Source organism: Ostrinia nubilalis, chromosome Z (assembly GCF_963855985.1).
Source record: "Ostrinia nubilalis chromosome Z, ilOstNubi1.1, whole genome shotgun sequence".
NCBI lineage: Eukaryota > Metazoa > Arthropoda > Insecta > Lepidoptera > Crambidae > Ostrinia > Ostrinia nubilalis.
The window spans coordinates 25,488,998-25,510,531 of NC_087119.1; the positions used below are offsets into that span (position 1 = coordinate 25,488,998).

The 21,534-nt window shown below is 36.0% G+C and overlaps 2 protein-coding genes across 3 annotated transcripts in view; one reads left to right on the forward strand and one right to left on the reverse strand.

Annotated features, from left to right (window-relative positions):
- The window catches only part of LOC135086978 (plexin domain-containing protein 2-like), a 66,631-nt gene extending 52,814 nt beyond the window's left edge, over positions 1-13,817 (reverse strand). The window contains exon 1 of the mRNA XM_063981832.1: positions 13,546-13,817. Within this exon, the coding sequence (XP_063837902.1) occupies positions 13,546-13,630 (85 nt within the window). The 5' untranslated portion in view covers positions 13,631-13,817. The remainder of the gene's footprint in view (positions 1-13,545) is intronic.
- Positions 13,818-17,399: 3,582 nt separating this feature from the next.
- LOC135086971 (biogenesis of lysosome-related organelles complex 1 subunit 2) overlaps positions 17,400-21,534 on the forward strand; it is a 94,292-nt gene continuing 90,157 nt past the window's right edge. Inside the window, exons 1-4 of one of the 2 annotated variants that reach the window (XR_010260650.1) lie at positions 17,400-17,622; positions 18,384-18,514; positions 18,809-18,920; positions 19,508-19,830. Coding sequence is in view for 1 of the 2 variants with exons in the window: in XM_063981819.1 (XP_063837889.1) it covers positions 17,574-17,622; positions 18,384-18,514; positions 18,809-18,920; positions 19,508-19,644 (429 nt within the window). In the remaining variant the exon portion in view is untranslated. Of the gene's footprint in view, positions 17,623-18,383; positions 18,515-18,808; positions 18,921-19,507; positions 20,197-21,534 lie in introns of those variants that run through there. The other variant, XM_063981819.1, reaches the window with a different exon arrangement.

Consider the following 21,534-nt stretch of genomic DNA (forward strand, 5'->3'; position numbering starts at 1 on the left):
ACAATCCAATTATACTAATCATTACAATTAAATGTCAATTACATAAAATAACACAACCAATATTAATACATAAAATTTCACAATTATTTAATTCTAAAAAAACTCATTTACAGAGTAGAAACATTTATCGAGCAGCCACTTGTGCAATACATTTCTAAATTCAGGCATAGAAGCTCCCTGTATATAAGCTGGCAGTTTATTGAAAACTCTTATAGCCATACAAAATACATTTCTTTTATATAACGTTAAATTAATTTTAGGCAAATACAATCAATTTTTAAAGGTTAAAAAATATACAAATGTCTTTCTTTACGACAATTTGTGTAATGGAGTTTGACTTCACTCCTGCTCTCTCGCTCCACAATCGCTTTATCCAAAAATATTTTACATAATCTGTCTAAAAACAAAACGAAAAATTTACTTTTTAGTTGATATTGGCTAAACAATTTGAGTCCATGAATGACAAAGAATTAATGATTTCTATTTTTGTTTAATTAATGTTTTGGGCTGACACTGTGTAGGTTTGTTGTCGACACGAAAAGAAGAAGAAGAATGATTTCTATTAAATCATCGATACCATCACAGTTGCTATCATCACAGTAATTGAAGAAACTAATCGTGACTGAGCTATAAAAAGAGCCTTATCTTTGCTCTTCTGACAAAATGAGTGAATTGGCAAAGCCCTGCAAATACAGACAGTAATCAATGTCATGGAATACCAACCAATCATGTCTTACGTAATATCAATCTCTGGTATAGTCAGCTTCAAATAAAAAAAAAATCAATCTCATAACATTTTGATTGCTTTGAATAATCGATAAATAACTAATACATACTTATTGACCTCCATTTACGTTTACGGCGAAATATAAATCGCACCGTGTAAATACCGGACAGCTAAGCCTACCTCAGTCACGTACTCATTGTGATACCTGACTACAGCATATTTATTAGCTTTTGTCCACTGCTGCATGCACTCATGTGGAAAATGTGCCGTGGTACTCGTACGTTACTACGTAATTTGAATTTTCATTCATTAGATTTTAACAAAGGCGCATTTAAGCTTATTGCATTTATAATGAAAAATATTATTAATATTATTATGTAAGTACATAAAACATAATTTCTCATACATATATAATAGTCCAATAAAATAAACTTTGGGCTTCACAGGTCTTGGATAGATATACCTGGGTACTAGCCTCGTAAGACCGAAGAGTAAATTGTGTCGACTTCTAAGTATCGCCGAATGTGCTTTCAGAAGAACGAATAATTTGAAGTAGTAAACGCCGAGCACTTCGAGTAAAAAAATTTCTATGTTAGAGATTTTCTTTTGCATTCATATTTTCAGGGGCTCTATATAATAGTGCATAGAGCTTATTTTAGGTGAAAAATAATAAAAAAATGTTTTCTCTTAAAAGAACATTCGGTATTACAGACTTTAAAAAGGAAAAGTAAATAAATTGTATTTTATACTTTAAAGTAAAACATAAATGTAACCTTCTTAATAAATTAATACTACATAAAGATACAATAACGATATTAATAAATGTAACTGAAAAGGAACAACGGTTTTAATTTTATTTAATGTTTCATAATTAGTACTTTTAAAAGTACTATCGGTTTTATAACATACACTAATGATAGGTTAAAATGTACAAGAAGTAAAGTGAATATTCATGTTAATTATAATATATACTAAACTAAAAATCAGAACGTTCTTATGGTAAATTTTCTCAATCATATCATAATTTTAAAAGACCAATACTCAATGCCATCTCAATAGAAAAAATATACAAAAATAAAACTTTCACCATCAAGACCGAATGTTCCTTGCAAAGAACTTTTATTTTCAAACGAAAAAAAATCTTACAAAACTACTTCAAATTGGGAAAAATAATTTTTTTGCTTGTTTAGCAGTATTTTAACTTAAATTATACTGGTCAGTTTTGCAACTAAACTACGTTTACGTGAAGAAAAAAAATTAATCGTACATCATGTCTTCTCGGACGAACCACCTTGTCAAAGAAAAATGATAATTTGACAGAGACATTTTGTTTTTTTTATATAAATAAGTTCGGATACCTGATTTTAAATACTTTAAGCCATAGACTATCACTCTTTTTTTTCGATAGGCGCGAATTTTCGAACTTAAATTTATCGCTAAAGTTTTAGTTCCTCTGAAGGCACATCCGGCGATACTTCGAAATCACCTCCGAAAATGTCTCGGCGTTACTGACTACAAAGTTTCAGTTCCTTCTGAGGCACATCCGGGCTTACGAGGCTAGGGTAGATGAGTCATTCTGAAGTTATCTTATCAGTAACTTATGTTTGTTAGATAAGTATCTATTGTTACATGACCGCGTATTTATCAGAAACTGGGAACTAAAAATGTTGAAAATTAAGATATTTTTGATGATAAAGAAAGCCTATTAAAGTCTACTCGATTGTCATTGATTGCAGAGTAAATACAAATGAGTAGGTCATCTTCATTTACTCATTTGTATTTACTCTGCAATCAATTCTGGCATGTCGTGCAACAATAGTAATGTTATAGTGTTTAAATTAATGCCCCACTTGCATGTATAAAGACAATTAGGCCCGATTCTCACGAGCGTTAAACCCGTATTATAGCGTTGACATGTTTTATTGTTAACCGCTTTAGGTTAACGAGATAAATTCATCTATACTAATATTATAAAGCTGAAGAGTTTGTTTGTTTGTTTACTTGAACGCGCTAATCTCCGGAACAACTGGTCCGATTTGAAAAATTCTTTCAGTGTTAGATAGCCTATTTATCGAGGAAGGCTATACAACATCACACTACGATCAATAGGAGCAGAGCAATAATGAAAAATGTGCGAAAACGGGTTTTCACGCGTACGAAGTCGGGCACAGCTAGTTTAAGTGATATTATTCAACTTGAGCGAGGATTAGACTAGCAAATGACACTTGCAGAAGTTGACTTCTGCAAGCTATCATCACTATGTAAAATGTAAATCTTGCAGAAGTTGGCTTGCCACAGCTATTTGTGGTTAACAGCTTGCGGAAGTCAACTTCTGTAAGTTTTATTGCTAGTCTAAACCTCGCATTGTAATTATTCTAAATAGTATCGCTGAAAAATAATTAGACAGACACCGCTTTTTTCCAATTGGCTATTTATTTTTTAATTAGGTAAATAATAATAAGAGCCCTACGTCAGCATTACCGACTTCCGCCATCGGGATACGACAAGGATATGTAAAAAATCATGCAATCTAGTTAATTAATTTGACATGTATCATTTTACTGTTTCGGGTACCATGTCACATTTTTATTCTTAGGATAAAAATGAAATGGCCATAGAAAAAAACAGAAGTTGTAATTTTGGCCAATCCGAATTTTGAATCGCATACAATATTTATTTTCCCAATTCGCATAATAATTTTTATTACTTCCTATGCGCATGATGATATGAATTGAAATTCTAATGAACTAATAAATACGTGCAAACGACTGCACATCAGACTATATTATATTTGTTGCAAATTCGCCCGTATTACAAAAAGATAAGAAGCCCCGGTGTTTAGCCGTCATGAATTTTTTACTCAAATGTCTTTCATTATTAAAATGATGCCATTTTAATTGATTTATAAATATACATCCTGAACGACCTTCCCACTTGAAGTTCTAAAATTAGCGTCTACCCACATTTTACCCTAAACACACGCTAGTAAAAGGCAGCTTAGTAAGACTCGGTTTCCACCAGGGTTGCATGATTTAAATCACGATTTTTATTACATGATTTTTAAAAAAAAAATCACTGATTTAAACCAATGACCGAAATTGGAATTAATGAAAGGCTTGGGAGTTTATTTTTTATATTATTCAACTGCAATGTTCGAAAACAATGTTAATATTAGGTATGAAATTGTCGTTTTGTATGGAGAATCAGAAAAATTAATTTTTTCATACAATCATAATTCCAGCTTTTAACCCATATAGATAACCACATAAATTTTTTTGGCGGTTTTGCCAGCTCTATACATCAATTCTACGTAAATAATACACTAGATTAACTTTTAAAAAAAATAAAACCGACTTCAAATGCGTGAACACAAAAAAAAACTAAAAATTAAAAATATTGCGTATAAAAAAGTTCATCCCCAATTTTCCACCCTTGGGGGTGAAATATTTTCTTCAAATTCGCATGAAACCACCCTTTTGATAATACCTATTCAACAAAAAAATAATCGTTCAAATTGATTTATAATCGGCGGAGATATTGCGTATAAAAAAGTTCATCCCCAATTTTCCACCCTTGGGGGTTGTTTTTTCTATTATTAAATTTAAATGGGACCACCCTTGAGGTATTACCTATACGCCGAAAAAAGATTTGTTCAAATCGGTTCGTAATTGGCGGAGTTATCGCGTAACAAACATAGAAAAAAAAAAAAACATACGGGTCGAATTGAGAACCTCCTCCTTTTTTGAAGTCGGTTGAAAATACAAATGTTTTCCGTACCAAAAAGTAAAGAAATGATCGCAAAATGTAATAAAAATCAAATTAATAAAAAAATCTGATTATTTTGATTAAAATAAAAAAACATGTTTTTTTTCCACCCTGATTTCCACCAAGGCGGAGCGGAGCGGATCAGAGCGGAGAAGTGCCTTGGTGGAAACCGGCCCTAAGACTGACAAATTGTTGAGGATGTCTATGTCAGCCAGCTATTAAGCCGGTCACTCATGATTATTTTTAATTGAAATGCAGGAAATAACCGTTCAGTGTACTGGCAATTCGCTGTATGGACCAGTGGCACTAGGAGGCAGTCGCGGGTTCGATTCCCTTCAGGAGCTGCGCTTATCTAACCAGAGTCGTGGTATTAAAGTACTCATAAAAACTCATTAAACTCATTTATTTCTGCAAATAGGCTTTAAAAAAGCACTTTTACACGTCCCAGTATTAACTCTACCACTACCTTCAGGACAATAAATGGACCAGTGCTGAGAAGAAGCAGCGCAAGAAACTCAGTCACTAATGATTCATGCAGCATTCATAATATTTTCATACGGTATTTCGGTTGACGTTAGACTTTATGGGATTTCATAAAATGTGTGAAACTTTTTAAGATACCAATCTTGATGATGGAGTTATAAATATTTTACAATAAAAGTGCCTATTAAGTATCATATAAAGTAACATTTTAAAAACACCCTAAAACCTATTTATAGTACACTAGCTTTCCGCCCGCGGCTTCGCCCGCGTGGACTAACTACATATTTTTTTCCAAAATAAAATGTAGCCTATGTTACTCGTGGATAATGTAGCTTTCGAATGGTGAAAGAATTTTTAAAAACGGTCCAGTAGTTTTTGAGCCTATTTATTACAACCAAACAAACAAAGTTTTCCTCTTTATAATATTAGTGTAGAGGTAGACAAATTGATGTAAACATGTAAACTAATGAGATTTCAACTTAATTTATATTATGATTATAATTTTTACTGACTTGATAAAAAGGGAATTTTTACGTTTAGGTAAATTGTAAACTTCACAACTTTAGTTACATGTAAATACGTTTGATATTTAATTTCGTCGGATGGGCAATTTAGCTAGGAATCGAATACAATTGTAATTTAAAAACAATTTGATGCCGTTTTTTGCTCATTGCAACAATAGCATTTGTTTCTTGTTTGCGAATTGCAATTTAACACCATGAGAACAATTTTTACCCTACTGCAGAAACGAGGGTCATGTTTGTTTGTTCTGAACTTGTGAGGATGAAATATCAAATATTTAGTGACGTTCTGATTAAAATAGGGCTGGGAATTTACAAAGTATATAATTAGTGGATTTAACAACACCGTATCTGATTTTAACTTCCAATAATAGTGTGTTTCGTGTGCGTTGATAAATATATTATGTAATATGACAGTCATTCGGAATACATGTTTTACCTATCAATACCTAAGCATAAAGAACTACATAATATGTAGTTTATTAATCGTAGATAGCTTGTCAATGAGACTCCAAACAAACATATTTGTCTTTTTTATTTGACGTGTACTGTACACTGCTTATCTGGTCAATATATTATGACATTGGACGTAAATACGTACTTCTGTTCGCGCACGAGCGAGCGATATTGATACTACTGTTCAATGATAATTCTATACCAATATAAAATGCCTGCAATTCTGTCTATTACGTATACGCATAAACAGTTGAACCATTGATTAATTGGTATCAAATTACCGTGAACGTTGTCACAATTTATACAATAACACTCAATATTCTTATTGATTTTCGGAGTCCGTTAAGCAATTGACAGTTGAAGATCAGTTAGCTACATACAGACAGATATAGCTAAGCAAAATACCTAAAATTTGTGACTTTCAAAGTTCCAGAGGTAACTGTCCTCCATACCACACCAAGGGCTGACCTTCCACCAACCTTCGAAAGGCACTAATTAGATTCCTGATCTGTGACACTAAAAACTTCTTCCAATTGCAACGATTAACGCCAGATCCCACAGTGTACATGGACACGGTAAGCTTATCTTTTAAAAAAGTAAGACGTTGGATATAGTCTGGTCTGTGAGCACGTAGAATTTTGTCCAATGACTCCAAGCTACCCATCCTTATCGCTCGCGCGTAATTATGTTGCTAACAATTCGACGTGCTCACAGACCGGGCTTTAGATGATTAAACTTTATTGAAAGGTAATAAGGTATCTAATTCAGCAAAATGAGGCTAAATTGGGTTTCGGAGAAAGTGGTCTACCTAATGATATCGAAAATATTCTCGAGTTCCACAAAGCTAAGAAGTAGCAAACAAAACAAACTCAGTCAGTGGCAGTGCAAAGTGTCATTTCAAGATGTTAGGTACAGGAAATGTATGGTACGATGTCAGTTAAAATAAATAAATATATTATATTAAATATGCTTTGGTGGCCTTTTTGAGTCGGTCACAAAACCGGTTAAAAATACACAAAAGATATTTAACTGGAATAGTGTAACTATTTAGATTTAAAATGGCAATAGTATATTTTGTTTTATCAAAGAAAGCCATATTACATATTTTTAAATTAAGAGATGCAAATCTAATCGTTGTGTACCTACGCACATTTAAGACTGGACCTACTCCATCAACTTCAACTGTGTACTAAACAGGAAAACAACATAAGAATCCAACGCAATCAGGTTTTATTGTTGACGCATTTCAAATAATCAACTTTTTTTGCATCAACAAAAAACTTACACCAGTTTTTGCAAGAATGCAAAGTTGTAACTTAACAATTTAGTCTCAGATAAGTGAGAGCTAGCGAAATATTATGAGTTTACAAACTTAACAACACGCTAGGCAAATATATGGTTTATCACTTTGTCAAAGTCTCAATTTTATGCCCGAAGTCTAAACAAACTGAGATACAGCCGCTCGGGCGTGCGGAAATAAGAAAATATCTTCGGTTTAAAATGAAGATGTATTTCTGCGTTAAATGCCCAGACGGCTATCAAAACATAATTATGTACCTACTTCCAAAGTAAAAACAAAAGGTAAAAAAGGCAAAAAGAGTATGAAAACATAGACAAAAATATCAAAACCGGTTCCTAACATCCTCCAATTTTTGGTTATGAATCGAAACTCAAGTAAGTATAACCACACATCACCCATGATTATCCCTTGAGAATTGGTTCAAGCCAGTGTACCTATTTATCTCGAGATGGAATCGAGAGGGAAGACCCATTTTCAGCAGTGGCAGTAAAGTTACAAGTTGGTATGGCCGATAATTATGAAGTTCAAAGGTCACACTTTGCCATGAGGTGAACACGCAAGTACCTACCTACCTAAAAAACTTGAGACGATATCAAAAAAGTGATGTCTACGACTCCAGAAATAGTTATCTGTAAGCGATAATTCATCCAACAATCACCAGAAACGCCCCTTACTTAGCTACTGTGTGGACACTAGATAACGGGCAAACATTCTGAAGTAGGTACCTACATTAAGTGACTCAATACAAAAACTTTCCCTTATCAGAGCCCTTAATGGGTCGCGATTTGCTACTGATAAGTGGAGGTATGTACAAGTTCGATAAGTACGAGATTCTTTTCTTTGGGGGTACCGATAAGTTATCTATATCTGAAAGAAAATAGATGGTCTCAAAATTTATCTGTAATAATACAGATAAATTTAAGGTATCCGATACATGTATAATCCTGGTAAAATTTGGGACAAAAGCTTTGTTATTGTGAAGCTAAGTTTGGGAAATAATGAACTGAAAATTCTTTGTACTTTTCTAGATGCGTCCCCCAGACTGGACTTCTTGTCTTTATTGCAATACTGGTGATACTGGTTTCGATACTTAGTTTTCAAACGTATGTATGTAATGCGTATGTTAAGGTCGTAAAGATATCGAACGAAACCGTCTCCATTATGTTGTTTTATTTTTATGAACTTGTAATGTCGCGGTTTAAGTAACCACCTTAAAGGTCGAACCAGACGGATGATCTTGGCGTAAAGCCCATAAGGAAAATAAGTCGGAAAGCCTTAAGACTCTATTACATAGGTTGGTGAACAAGCACGAGTATATAAAGCACTATTTATGTCTCAGATTTACTTTGCTCACCGCCCCGGAACAACTATACCGCTGCTAGTGTGGAGAAGCAACACAATTATTTAGTTGCTTATAAGTGCATTTCATTCGATATTCTCGAATTGTCGGGTTGCCAAGTCCAAAAATACGAAAGCCGGACTCTGTCTGTGCTTCATTTGGCCGGACATTTTACAATAAAAGCAATTAGTGACGTAGTTCACGAGAGAGTACTATCATCTCATTATCGGTTGCCCAACCAACATCCTGATGCGTGCCGCCTAATATTATTCTGTAGCTCGACTTCTGCCTGGCGCGGTAGCCACATAAAAAGCTTAACAAAAGCCGGACAGGCCGGACAAGACAATATTTGGCCAGACCAGACCGGCCAAAGCCGGACACCCGGCAACGCTATTCTCGAACTTATGAAAGTGAAAAGTCACTGATAAGTTAAAAGAATAAACTTAATCAGACGATCATAAATGGTACGTAGGTAGTGTAAACTTGGGTAGGAGTCCTCTGTGGTTGAGGATTCCGGGTGAAGCTCGCTTCTACCTTCGACCTGATCGTCACTTACCATCAGGTGAGACACAAGCCAAGAGCTTAGTCGTTGTGGATATAAAAAAAAAGAAAAGAAGTAGGAGACCATGATAGCGCGACTGCGCGAGCTTACCCAGAAGACCTGACTAGTATTCACTCTTCACCATATGGTTTTATCGCCCGTATACACCAACATTACTATGAGGTCTAACAGTGCGCGTGGACTCACAGGGTGACACACGAACCAATCACAGAGCTCTATTCAACGCTGTGCGATCGATTTGCTGCTTCACTTAACCAAGCATAGTTTGTGAATACGGGCGTATGAATTCATATAAACAGGCAGGGACTACCATTCCTTGACTGGGCATTGGCGCTCGACTCAAATAGCTACTTTAACCAACATAATCATGAGATCTAAAATGTAGACCAGTCAAACTAGATTTCGATTCCAATTAAGTTTTCGCCATGTTATAACGGTGACAGATTCTGATGTGAATGCTTTCTAAATTTGTGATGATGCTATGCATGGTTGGCTTCATGCTGCTACATCCGTCGAGGAGTCTGTCGTCTGACATACAAATTACAGTGGAATTTTTGTTTTAGTGATCTTGTTTTCGTTCCATATTGATGGGAAGTACGATAACCCGCAGAAAATATAGTCCACGCAAACAGAAAGACTAACATTAGTAATATTAATACAGGTCTGTCTATATCCCCGTTGAATAAAACTCTAGATTGCAAAGCGATGCAGTATAACATCATGAAGCATCTCTATGACAGTTCTTTATCAGTTCTTAGTTAGCTTACTTACATAATTACCTTAAAAGTCCATAGATAAGAGCTGTAGTTTGTTCTTTTAGTGCCCGAGAGTTAAATCCTCTGCCTACACAACTACATAATTATAAAAAACTAGCAGCCGCCCGCGACTTCGTACGCGTGTATCCCACCCCTAGGTGGAGTTTCGTAAAATCCTTTCTTAGCGGATGCCTACGTCATAACATCTACCTGTATGCCAAATTTCAGCCCGATCCGTCCAGTGGTTTGGGCTATGCGTTGATAGATCACTATGTCAGTCAGTCACCTTTGAGTTATTTTAGATTTGATGCGTGTATCTTCATTCCTGAGTAAAATAGGGAACAAAGGCCAGTCAATACGACAATTGGTGCGTAGCCTCATCAATGCGTAACCATTTATGTTTTGATACACAAGGGCCCAACATTTCGTAACAACGCATTGTCACGGGCGTAGTTCCGAGAACACATCATTATGTACAGACACATCTGACTATACACATTTTTGTTGCAAAATAGCCCGTATTGCAAAGGGGTAAGACAACACTGGGTTTAGGTTGATGTGCTGCCTGCACATGGCATGTATAGAGCGGTAACCCAACCACAATAATTAAGAGCTGTGAGCATGTGACGTGTTAACGAAGCTATTACCCATTCGGAAACAATGTTCTAAGCGGACTGGATGGGTTAATTGATAGTTATCCAGTAAGTACATGCTTACTAGCTAGTTAAAATGAAAAACTTGATGAAGATTACCAACCAACTAGGGTTCCGTTCCGGTAAAGTACAATGGATGCTCGTCGTCATCAATAAAGGGAGCAAAAATAGTTATCTGACTATACTATGATCCTTTCAGTAAATAAACACTACTGTCACGGGAACTGCATAGCCTTTCGATCCAAAAACACGATTTGTGTAACAAAATGTAATTATGAGCTTTAGTTATAACTGAGTCTGATTGCAAGCCTGACCTTCAGTAACCGTTTCATTAGTCTTATCTTTTAGCTAGATTATAATAATTAAAACAAACGGTCGTGTTTGTAACCGAATTCAATGTTAAATTCTCGCCATCTCGACGAACCCCGTTGGACAAAGGCTCGAACAATTGTTCTAGAAAACAGAAGATATTGGGATATTGGTTTCAAGCATTGTAAAACTAAAACGAAAGATAGCGTGACGATTTCAATGATAGTACAAGGTTATATTTTCTAAATTGGCTTGCCTACGTCAAATCCTATCAACGAATTCAATGTTGTCGAGGTGCCGATAGTCATTGATGGCGCAGTGATCAATGAGAGTTTAACTTTTCGTAAATAAGGCGGGAAAGCATCAAAAGCTGAGACAGTAGAAACCACAACCGCCTGCACCAATGGCATCAATCTTAGATGAAAAAAAAAAATTTTTGCATTTATGTATTCATTTCATTGTGTTTGAGTCTACATAGTGCATCATTTAGATCGTTTCCTATTACTATAAAAAAAAATAACTATAAATACTTTCTATTCTAATGAAAAATGGGCGTGTTCTGTTCCCTTCTGTAGCAGAACGTGGGAACAGGGAAGTTCCTTGATACTTAATAAAATTAGTCTTTAAATAATAGAGAAAAGATGACCTATTTGGAGTAATTTTGCTGTCTTGGACCTCATAACACAAAATCCAATTTAAACAACTAAAAAGCATTAAAAGCTGTTTTAGCGGCTGCAATATGTATTAGCGGCGAATAATTAAGTAATTAATGGAAATCCGATCTAGATTTATTTTCTAGTCTAGCAAAGTCGCCGCGCGCGTCTAATAGGCTAATCTTTAAAACCTGATTTTACACGGCTTTTCACAAATTCATTGATTTACGAATTTTACGAGAAGTTTCGTAATATTACGTATCTGAGGGAAAGCCAATGATTTGTCATACCTACCGTAAAATATACGAACATCGTGAAAAACCATTAAGCCATTAATGCTTAAAAATTTATAGGACCACGATTATACAAATTAGATGAATAGAAACTAACTTTAAAAACAGACCAGACTAGTCTTACAGAATATTAGTATCAAGGATCATTTAAATTACCACAACTAAGATAAAAGGGTAAAATACTCTTTCCTTCATTATAATACTATGATTATATCATGAAATATGATGATGGTCGTTTTGGACAATATTTCGGACATCATATCTAACTAAACCAATGAATGATCAACTCAACCCCTCGTAAAGATAATTTAAATATCAATGAAGCAGCGTAAGTTAGATGGACATTTTTACACCTAATGTTTATGTCAGCTCACAGAAAATGTGGGTGCAGTTTGATATTAAGTTATGCCAGCTGATTAGAATGTTCAGATTCATTATTAAAATTAGTTTAAATGAATGAATACAATGAAAAATTAAATATAAAATGTCTAAGGATAAGGTATTATTAATGAGTTTATCATCTATTAAACTTAGTTCTTGAGAAATAAAACTTTATTATTTTCTCTTGCACCTCTAAGGCTTGTAAGTTTATGCTTTTCATTATATTCTTTCCATTATTTTTTTATTGCCATGTTAACTAACACAGATGATTCATAATGAATGAATTATGTTTACTTAAGAGAAACTGTCATGACATGATTTCTACGAACACTAAGGGCATGGGGTTAAATGTTAGTAGGAGTACATAACCCTTGATAAGATAGGATAATGCGGTGAAGTGATTGTCACCGTGTCACGAAACAATGATAAAACCATATCAAAAATAGTGTGTTATAAAGGCATAAAGTTTTAACATAGGTGTCTTAGTTAATTCTTTGTTGCAATTATTTTTTTCTGTTAATAAATAATGTAAGAAATATACTAACTACAGACAATCACTAAAAAAAATACTGTAGTGTTTAATTTACACCCAGATGTGGAAATGATTGAAAAATCACACAGCAATTTACCACAGTTAATCACATTATGAATGTGTATTCCACTATTCCAAGAATTGCATTAAAAATCAATGAATCATATCAATAAGTTGGAGAATTACTAAAACTAGTTTAAAACTTTAAAAAAGTTGCCTTGCATGACTTTGACTTTTAATTTAACTGCAAGATGAACACACAATTTGAATAAAACAGATGTTTCTTATATTATCTGAATATCATAGGATCTAGAACCATCTTTAGTAAGTAACAGATGTGTACTACACCTAGAGGTAAATGTAAAGTTCACAAACTGAGTTGCAAAATAACTAGTTTTGAACTTATACTAGAAAATGGGGTAATCTAATAATTATGAAATATTCCATAACGACTTTTACAGATACGAAGGCTGTGCAAACAAAAGAGCAAGCATACGTGATTATAAAATATAGCAACGGGTATGTGGCGCGATTCGTGGTACTCTAGCCAAAACATATTTACTTACAGATAGTACTTAGAACTTTTTATAGAAAACAAGTCGTGACCTAGAAATATTTTGTAAGGTTGCTAGGCTTCGAGAAAACTCGAACAACAGCCTTAAGTCCACGCTAATTGTTAAACTGATTATTTCTTCATACACATCTCACGATCCTACGTCATCGCCGAGTAAAAGCCAAGTTTTAATAGGGCTCAACTTCCAAGACTGTCTCTGGGAAAACGATACTTTGTTTTTAATGCGTGTGGGTTAAACTCACCTTCTGAGCTGAAGCTAAAATAAACTAGCAAAATAACTGCGACCTGCAACGATTTCATCTTCATTTTCACACGAAAGATATCCATGGCACTGTCTTTGAACAAAAACTAACTTAGTTTCGCGTACAAATTACAAGTCACTCAAATGACGAGCACGGTTTATGTTGAGCGGACAGCGAACGAACGAACGAACGAAGCAACGGTTCCACACTGCCCCACACGTTTCTTCCACATCTATTCGCCGCCGCGCTGTTCAAGTGTAGTGTTTGTGTTCGCGGCGAGCTAAAGGGTTAACGGGTAATGGCAACACAATGCAATAATATTTAATTAAAGCTGCGTGTACATTCATACAAAGCTATCGAATAGAATCGAATACTATTAAATAACATACCTACTATACAGTGTCTCCGGTCATCAGTGTCCGACACGTTAGGGCGCAGTAATATGATCAATGTTTTTGACAAATCCACTGGAATAAAACATTTTATCCCTACTATTAAAAAATTATAGCTATTTTAGTTTTCTGAGTCCGGATGGATTAATTTATTTAGCAAAGTTGACATCAAAAAGTTTACCAAAAGCTCCTATTTAAATATCTCATAAACACTTGAAACATAAAAAATAAAGTAAGAAATTATGCTTCTTTTTAAATTTACAAAACAAAACAAAACCGGTCTAGTTTTTTTATGAAAAATAAAAAAAAAACATCATTTTTATGTTAAAAGCATAGGTTAAAAGTGTTTCATAAAGATTTTAATGGGAGTTTTTGGTACTACTACGAGTAGGGTAGGAGGGCCACCTTTGAATGAAGTTCTATTAAAATTAAAAAATAAAGGAATATTTTCTTCGAGTAAAATTTTCCATCTACAGTATTATGAGCACTTTCCCTTTATAGCCAGAGCCCCGATTACTGTAACTTTTAACGTCTACAATCCAGACACGCTTCTCGATTCTGCGATACGATTGGTCGTTCAACAGCGTACGTCAGCTGTTTTGACCAATCGTATCGCAGAATCGATGAAGCGTGTCTGGATTGTAGACGTTAAAAGTTACCGTAATCGGGGCTCTGACCAGGAACATAAAAACCCTGGCATAGAGGCGCGTCAATTGCATTTGATAGTGCAACACTGAGTACAGTCGTACCTGTGTTAAATTAATAAGCTAACTTTATGTATCAGAATTCAGGATTACGGGCTAATTTGATATTTTCATAAATTAACCAAAAAATATTATTATAGGTAACTTGGTTTAAATAAATTAAATGAAACCATCAATCGAGCTAGTAGGATTTATTTTATTATTCATCAATAATCAAATTCAGAGTTTGAACATTCAAATGCAATGTTTGCTCATGAACGCTTCAAACTCGGTACTTCTTTCCCAATTCCATAAAATTCAACACTTAAAATAGGTAGTTGAAACAAACCACAGCTAATTTTCATAGTGGACTGTACTATGCGATAAACATGTCAGTCAATTTGACAACCTTTGTCGGAAACATTATTCAATGAAAATATTGTCCAAACCCTTAGTATTTCTCTTCGAAAAATACTTTAACACATTGTGAACCACTTTTCTTTCACGACTATAAAAAGATTTTAGCTATTTAATTCACAAAATCAATTGCGCACATTTAAAATAAAGTTTGTTTACACTTTGACAGCAATAGACTGACATGCAAGGTGACATGTCAATGAAGTTTTCAGTTACTGTTGCCATTAAAAGAAATTAGTACCATTAGTTTTCCGCAACATGGCGAGGGTTTTTATGTTCCTGGTCGGGCTATAAGTGGCATTACAAAATTGAGAATGTTACTAGGTATGCAAAATCACTTGAAACCTATGTTACAGTTAAGCTTTTACATTTACAAATACATTAGTTTTTATTTCATTCAAAAATACCCAGTAGTTATGATTTTATAGGCATTCAAAGTTCGCTTAAATATTGAGTCCCGCCGACGGTCACGTGACCCCGTGTGACGTACATTCACAGCGTCCGCTCACTAGAAAACGGATATAAACATACTTAAATATTTTTTTTTTGTAAATACAAACTTATTATACATATTAACACCCAGACCCATCACGGAAATTAAAATTGAACCAAACCCAAACTTGATGCGATTGTGTCGTTTTATTGCGAATTACCTTCCAGCTCCATCATTAGACCCCGATTACTATATAGAATTAAAATACTCATCAATACAAAACGAACGAGCCCAAACTCGATGGATTTAAGTCGTTTTATTATAGAGTTCCTATGGCCACCTTCCAGCTCCATCATCAGATCAGCTCCATGTCATCATAATATTGCATGGTCATCCAAATCACATGTGTTTGCGAAATTTCAGCTTAATCGGTTGCCTGGAAGTGGGTCTTAATTCAGTTTGCAAGATTCCACCCATACAAATATGAGCCAGTCGTTGTAATATGACGTCACGCGCATAAAATGGCGGGCCGGCCGCCGCCCGCACTTTTAAAATTCAATATCTTGGAAACTAATTGACGTATCGAAATAATTCTTTCACGTGTATTTTTTATTTTTAACAGAGAATACAGAAAGCTAAAAAACAAAATTAGTGAACATTCTTCATTTCACCCTCAAAAAACTACACCTTCCTGTGAGAGTCAAATTTGTCAAAATTTGACTCTCACAGGAATCTCGGTTAAAAAGAGTATAGTTCCAAAATACTGGACTGTCCTGTCGATGACATTGACAGTGGGGCGCCACCGTCAATACCGGATCGCTGGTTCAGATTTTTGCCATGTTGGAAACCATATAGTTGAACGATGGTAGCGCCCCCCTGTCATTGAGTTTGGCGGGACAGTTCAGCGTGGGTCATCTATAATAAAATTTTGTAATACACGCGTTAGAGAACCGGCTTAAGTTTGCAATGTTCATCGAAAATATCGATAAAAATTATCTCAAGATAAAAGTTTCATGTCTGTCGTGTCCTGGAGCATCACTAGTTAATGACACTGTAATCTGTGGTCATGAAGCTATAGATAAAAATGGAGGCCACACTCCGAATACCTACTTGAAGCACAAACTATGTATCACTATCTCGCTCTCTGTGGGCAGACTCTCTTTCTAAATAAACAAAAAATATAAATTTGCTCAAATTCAATGAAACTCAATGTAAAATCTTTATTTCTTGACATAGGTATCATTAAATGATAAGTGTAAATACTGGTAAAACGTTTTAGGAAGAAATTACTGTAAAAAATATGAAAAATGTTTACAATGTCGGAAATCACGAAATAAACACTTACGCGTGGAATCTTATGTCACTTCCAGGACACCACGTACTACCGCAACCACGCACTACAAAATTTTGCACCATTTCTTGTGATAAAACAATGATTATTTCCTGTAAACAATCTCAAACGAAATTAACTGCATAATGAACAAAATAGTAAACAACGCCATGATGGGCCGGATTGGGCCGATGTTGCCACATGTTACCGATTCCCCAGGAATTGGGATTGTAATTCCCTGATTCGCCAACACATTAAACCTAAACGGCCGACAATTTTGTGATTTTTAATTCAACTAGGTAATCGTAGTTCAAATATTTAATTATTTATTTGTTTAACTTCTGATTTGGTTAGTGAATTGGCTATTTCGAAGAATTTACTAGGAGATTTAAATCAGGAGATAGCAATACTACAGTCCACACTAAAAAGAGAGGTCGGCCTACAGAGAGCGAGATAGAGATAAGTAGGTATTTGACTCAAGTTTTTGTTCCAAGTCTGGCCTCCATTTTTATCTTTAGCTTCATGTCTGTGGTTGTTAGTAGTAGTGACACTGACTTTATATGGAAAAAAAAAATAGTGACACTGACAGATGATGTTGTCAAAATTAAAAAGAAAAGTCAATTTCTGAATTTCTCTTCTTCAGCTTTTGTTGATTGACTGACTGATTGACTGTGCGTCTGTGCGTGCAGACATTAGAAACAAAGTTTTGGCCGAATATTTTCCATACAGTAAACTGCTTACGCAGTCACAAACCCTCAAGCTGTTGACAGAAAATGTCTGAAGACGAAGTGGAAAAATGGACGAGGGAGGTGAGGACCAAAGGTAGATAAAACCCATCTTATGGTTGAAGAATCCTTTGCTTGAATAGTTTGCTCCTAGGTATTTACTTTTATTTAGGTATTTAGGTACCTACTTACAAACTGCTGGTAATGGTGTTAATGACAAACTTACACGTAAACAAAACTTGTAGACTCAATACATACCTTAAACATATTCAAAAATAATATGTTTATACATATAGGTCTTTAAAAATGAATATGTGAACGCGAAATTGTGAACTTCGTCAGTTTATAATATAACTCGTGAGATTGTAAACTAACAGTGGGTTAGGTTAGGTTAGATTGTAATTTAACTACGTTAGATTATAATCTGACGGAATTCACAATATTATGGTGACAAATATATGCTATAATTTATGACGATCTGTGACAAATGAAATTTTATGCGGGTGAAGCCACGGGCATAAGCTAGCTGAATATATTTGATTAAAAATTAAATTTTGAATGGCACAATTGGTTGTGTCACAGGGATTTAATAGTATGTATCAGTGCTACTGGATGATATTGATGGAGAGCTTAATTATTTGTCTTTAATTTTGTTCATAAAGGCATACAAAATCAGTATTCATTTTCTTCTAATTCGTAATGCCATTTCTGATCACTTACTATGGTATAAAATACAATGTTAATAAATTGACTTGGTAAATAATAATAAAAGAAATGTTTATATGTAATTTTTTAAAAGTTAAGTTCATTTAGAAGTAATTTAGCATTCTTTGAAAATGTTATTATGTGTTTTTCCAGAGATACAAATGTCGCCAAGTTGTTCGAGCTTTGAAGTCTTGGACCCACACGACCCCATCATCAGTCGGCTTGCAACGCAGCTGTTCAAGCGCACCAATGACTACTTGCAAGGAGAAATGTCTGCTGGACAGGTACGGAATTAAATGTTTAGCCATGACTGTAGAATATCAGTTGAAGCGAAAAATACTTGTAAATCAGTTCACAGGGTTCATGATTTAAATATAATTATGTATTTCAGCATTGGATTCGCGAATATCAATAAGTACTCTTTGTAATCTCCTTAATGCTGAGGTTAGACACATCGTAACTTTTACCAAAGTAATAAATTGTCTGCCATATGGTTTCCCAAAAGATGTTTTATGCTTAATAAATAAAATAAAAATGAGCAATTTATTAAATAATAATTAATTGATAATTATTGTTAGGAACACTACAACTTGTTGGAGGACATCAACAGGCTGACCATCACCAAGTACACTGACCTCAGGAACTTGGCAGTCAACCTGAACAAAACTCTCACGGAGTACAACGAGATGTGTGAGTTGAAGTTTTATTATAAAAGTTAATTCTTTGCATATCTTCGTCTTCGTATCAGCCCAAAATGTTTTTTTAAACCAAAAGATAATAAAGGTTTGCCCATGAGAAAGTGGTGCATAAATGGTCATAAGCGAACACAGACCATAATACATAAAGGCCTCTCACTCGATAGAGCCATGTGGAGGATCGGATTCAGGATTGTGGCCTTAAAGCCAGCAGTGGCCATCTTTTGGTTAAAAGTTGAACAAATAAAAAAAACTTAAGCAAACTTAAGCTTAATTTTTAAATAAGTGGACAGTGATGCTAAGTGAAATCTATTTCTATCTATAAAAGCGAAAGGTCACTGATTGACTGACTCACTCACTCATCACGAAATCTCAGAAACTACAAGTGCTAGGAGTCTCAAATTTTGCATGGGGGTTCCTTTTAGAACGTAGGTGCTCATTACGACGGGATTTTGTAAAGTTCAACCCCTAAGAGAGTAAAACGGGAGCCACGCGTACGAAATCGCGGGCAGCCGCTAGTAATTCATAAAATCGATTTTATATGCACTATCTATTATTTTATTACCCAATTTTAAATTTCAGATCAACAGCAGATCAAGCCGCTCCTCATGCAGATTGACCAGATCGACGCTCAAGTGTCGCAGTTCGAGGTGACCGCTTACCGGCTTGACAGTTACACCAAACAGCTGAAGGCCCGATTCAAGGAGGAGGAGAAGTAATGATCAAGCATTCGTCACACAGGATGCGGTTAAAGGTAGCCTTTCGAACTAAGCGTCACAGACGCAGTCTTTAGCTTTGGTCTTGTGCCACCAACGCCGCGTCACTAACTCGCTTCCAAAGGCTACCTTTAAGACCAAAGCTAAAGACGCTGCGTCTGTGACGCTTAGTTCGAAAGGCTACCTTAAGTGGCGTAGTGTGAGTTTACGTAAACGCATTCGATGTCGACTGCGTAAAAAGTGAAGTAAAGGGAAAAAGTGAAAGCGCCCCTAGCGGAAACATTCAAGAACTAAAATATTCATATATTTTTTAACGCGCTCGCTAAACTCACACTAAACCCTTAGGTCAATGAACGTCATCATCATGAAATGAAGTCTATGCTATGTTATATACCTAAGGCCTCAGCCTCGAATTTAGCGGGCAGTCGAGCGGGGCGGGCAACGCAGACCCGTTCTCGAAACAAGCGGGCAGCTCGCGCGGCGCTTTAGCGGCGAAGTGTTGTGTTCGGGGTTGTGTTGTCGAGATATTTGTTTTTATTCGCAAATGAAATGTCTGAACAACGGCGACAATTTTATTTCGATTCAAATTTATTCCTAACGCTCGATTTATTGTGGGCAAAACAAGGAGTGCGCTGCCCGCTCGTTGCCCGCTCCCGCGCCGCTGCCCGCTCGTTGCCCGCTCCCGCGCCACTGTTTTCGAGAACCGGTCTATTTGATTTTACGCATAAGATCCTGCCGCTACCGCCGCCGCCCCGCTACCCGCTAAATTCGAGGCTGAGGCCTAAAGGTTCAGTCAAACCAACGCGATCACACGCGATCAGCCGGCGTGCAGCGATGGCGATCAATGCATTGTAAGTCTCTTCGCTGGTTTTGTTTACAGCTCGTGGTTGTTGCTCTATTCCAAAGGAATATTAAGTTTATGAGCTAAATACTGAGGCACCATAAGTAGTTGCAATGGGTGCGATGTTGCAATAAAACTTAATAGTCTGACGTGCTGTTGACTGTTTTCGAGAGCTATTAATTAGGTACTCGAAGCGTGTGCAATTCTCTATAATGTATTAGAGCTGGTCCAGATGCAAAACATCTTGTAATTTTATAGGCAAAACGCGGGACTATATGTGAATAGAATGTATGAACCTCTACTCGTCGTATCACAATAATAATATCGTGCGAGTAAAAATGCGTCAGATCCAAAGCACACGATGCGTAAGGCCTCAGCCTCGAACTTAGCGGGCAGCGGGGCGGGAGCGGCGGCGGCGCGGGCGCGGGGCGGGCAACGCAGACCCGTTCTCGAAACAAGCGGGCAGCTCGCGCGGCGCTTTAGCGGCGAAGTGTTGTGTTCGGGGTTGTGTTGTCGAGATATTTGTTTTTATTCGCAAACGAAATGTCTGAACAACGGCGACAATTTTATTTCGATTCAAATTTATTCCTAACGCTCGATTTATTGTGGGCAAAAGAAGGAGTGCGCTGCCCGCTCGTTGCCCGCTCCCTCGCCGCTGCCCGCTCGTTGCCCGCTGCCGCCCCGCTGCCGCGCCGCTGTTTTCGAGAACCGGTCTATTTGATTTTACGCATAAGATCCTGCCGCTCCCGCGCCGCCGCCGCCGCCGCCCCGCTGCCCGCTAAGTTCGAGGCTGAGGCCTTACGGTCCCGGAGCGACGAAGGAGCGATGTCGCTGCGTCGTCTTACATAGAAATATCTGTGGCTCACATTTAGACCAGTTCTTAGAATAAGTAGTAAATCGTTTAACCATTCCTTGTTAATGTAAAATCACTGTTAAATACAGAGCAAGTACATCAAGCTAAATAAGCATCTTTGTATTTGTAACATATTATGTTATTTGCAATAAAAAGTGTAGTTTAATGTGCTTGTGTATAGTTGTAATCAAATCAATCC